At 46.5% G+C, this 2,103-nt stretch overlaps 1 protein-coding gene across 1 annotated transcript; it reads right to left on the reverse strand.

Moving 5' to 3' along the window:
• Positions 1–855: 855 nt before the first annotated feature.
• LOC148525415 (uncharacterized) lies at positions 856–1,458 on the reverse strand. The gene has a single exon (XM_088470923.1). It carries the CDS (start codon positions 1,456–1,458, stop codon positions 856–858), a length of 603 nt encoding a protein of 200 aa, XP_088327049.1.
• Between the last annotated feature and the right edge of the window lie 645 nt (positions 1,459–2,103).

The following is a 2,103-nucleotide window of genomic DNA, read 5'->3' on the forward strand; positions in this document are numbered from 1 at the left end:
AACCAAGATAAAATGAACAGGCGGCCGTCATACTGTGCAGCGCCCCATGAATTCCGGTACCCTGGATGGCGCCCTCTGTCCATTTTCTCACCCGGAGCTCGTGTCCCACTCGTACCACCCTCGCAACACCCCTGATTTTTTGAGCTGTATGTATGGTGAATGGAAGTCTTTTTCTGAAGTATCTCTTACACCTAGCATGAGCTTGGTGCAAGTGCAAATGCTAATAATTCATGTATGCTCACCCAAATCTCTGTCCTAAATTTCCATCTAGGATTTCTCCAGGGAGTAGGTCCCAAATAAGGTGCAATCCTGATTTTTGTACACCCATGATGTGGTGACCCTTATCTATTAGCTTCTTCCTGCGGTATAGAAGTATGTTCTGTCCCCCGCAGGCTGAGCTCCCAGCTTCCCATGGAGGGTGCTCCTGTAGATCACTGTAACCCTCCTCTACAGGTGACTCCCGGAGGTCCAGGGTACAGTGTAAGTGAGCACTGTCTGTGTCTTGCTCACAGTGCTGAGACAGGCGGCTAAGCTTCCGGATGTTTGTCTCGGTCTGATCCTGATTCTTTATTCTCCCGGCCAAACTGTACAGCAGCAGTGTCCGTTGTAGTGACATTCGGGTCTGTAGCACCGAGGGGTGTACTCCGGGGCTGTGGGAAGCAGATCTTCGTTCTTTGTTAACAACCTTGCGGTTGTGTCGAGCCTGGCTTAGCCGGAAGTTCGGCGTTGGTGCAGCGTGCCATCCTCTACTGGTAACCTGGCAGCGTGAGAGCAGGTGGCCGTGTCTGTAAGTGGTGGGTCCCGATGCATATCGGCCAATCACAGCTTCACCAGGGATTTTATGTGAACCTGCATCTAATGACCTGGAGTACATTTCCTCCTCTTGCTGCTCCCATACTCCTCACGACGTTTCCTTTTCCTAGTTTTTGGAAATGGTGTAAAAGTTCCATTTTCTAGGCAGTCAATGAGATGTTCCCTCATTAATTCATAGATGTAGCTGCAAGACGGAACGTCGTCATTGAAGAGGATCTCCACAGCATTTGCTATAGAATACACTACGCAGTCACTGGAGGTTTCCTGCTGTTGCTCCACATCCAGGATTTTGATGTTTTTCAGTGTGTCCTTTGGAACAACAGTCCCGTACAGTTCTTGCAGCTGTTTCAGAGCACAGGCGGTAAACTCTGACTGTTGAGCACTGTCCGCGACTTGTATCTGCCCATTCCGAAAACAGGACATGAAACAGTGTCTGCGAGGCTTATCTGGGTGGATCTGTACTGCAGGCCCAGAGACGGGGTTATAGGAGCTAAATATTCCTCCCCATGTGCACTGCAAGCCTTGCGTATTAAATTGCCGCCACAGTATGGACTGAGCGGCATCAATGATCTCGGGGTTCAGAGCTCCGCCGCTCTGCAGTCTGAATCCATGTGCCTCTGTTAGCCCCAAATGAGGCAGCCACATTTTCTGTAAATGTGCAAGAAAAAACTTAAATTAGAAAAAAAATACAATATCTTTCTAAGTACAGTACTAATCTTGTACTATAATGTTACTTATATGTGCTGAAAAGATACATGCACAGCATATACCCATTGCTTAGGACACTAGGTAATGGTATACAGGTGTGGTATGGTACCTATGTAATCAATGTAACAGTATAGTCAAGACATTTGCCAGAAGCTAATTGGAATATTATAATGAATCAATGGTATTTAACAAAATAAATAGCATGAAGGAGATATGCTGGTATATGACATTCGGTCCTAAAGAACACTGATGTTTACAGCAAACTAGAAACTTGTCACATAAGCTGAGCGCTCCTGATACCTGCAGGCAATGTGTAAGTAGTGTCGCAGATTCTGTTGCACTGGGGGAGAGTTACACAATAATAAATAAGATACAGTAGTAAAGTATGAGAGCCGATGCCGTAAGGTCACATGACTGCCTTCGCCCATTCTGCGACTTTCCACTGTCCACCAAATGTCACTGCAAGGCGGCATTGTTGCAAGTTTATGTTCTGGCTGATGACAATTAAGGCCTGTATTCAATTGGTTTCGCACCCGCTATACTTTTTCGCATTCTGCACTTTTAGCCTACATCACGTGTTTG

This window comes from Taudactylus pleione, unplaced genomic scaffold, assembly GCF_031769625.1.
Source record: "Taudactylus pleione unplaced genomic scaffold, aTauple2 ptg000108l, whole genome shotgun sequence".
In the NCBI taxonomy this organism is placed as follows: Eukaryota; Metazoa; Chordata; class Amphibia; order Anura; family Myobatrachidae; genus Taudactylus; species Taudactylus pleione.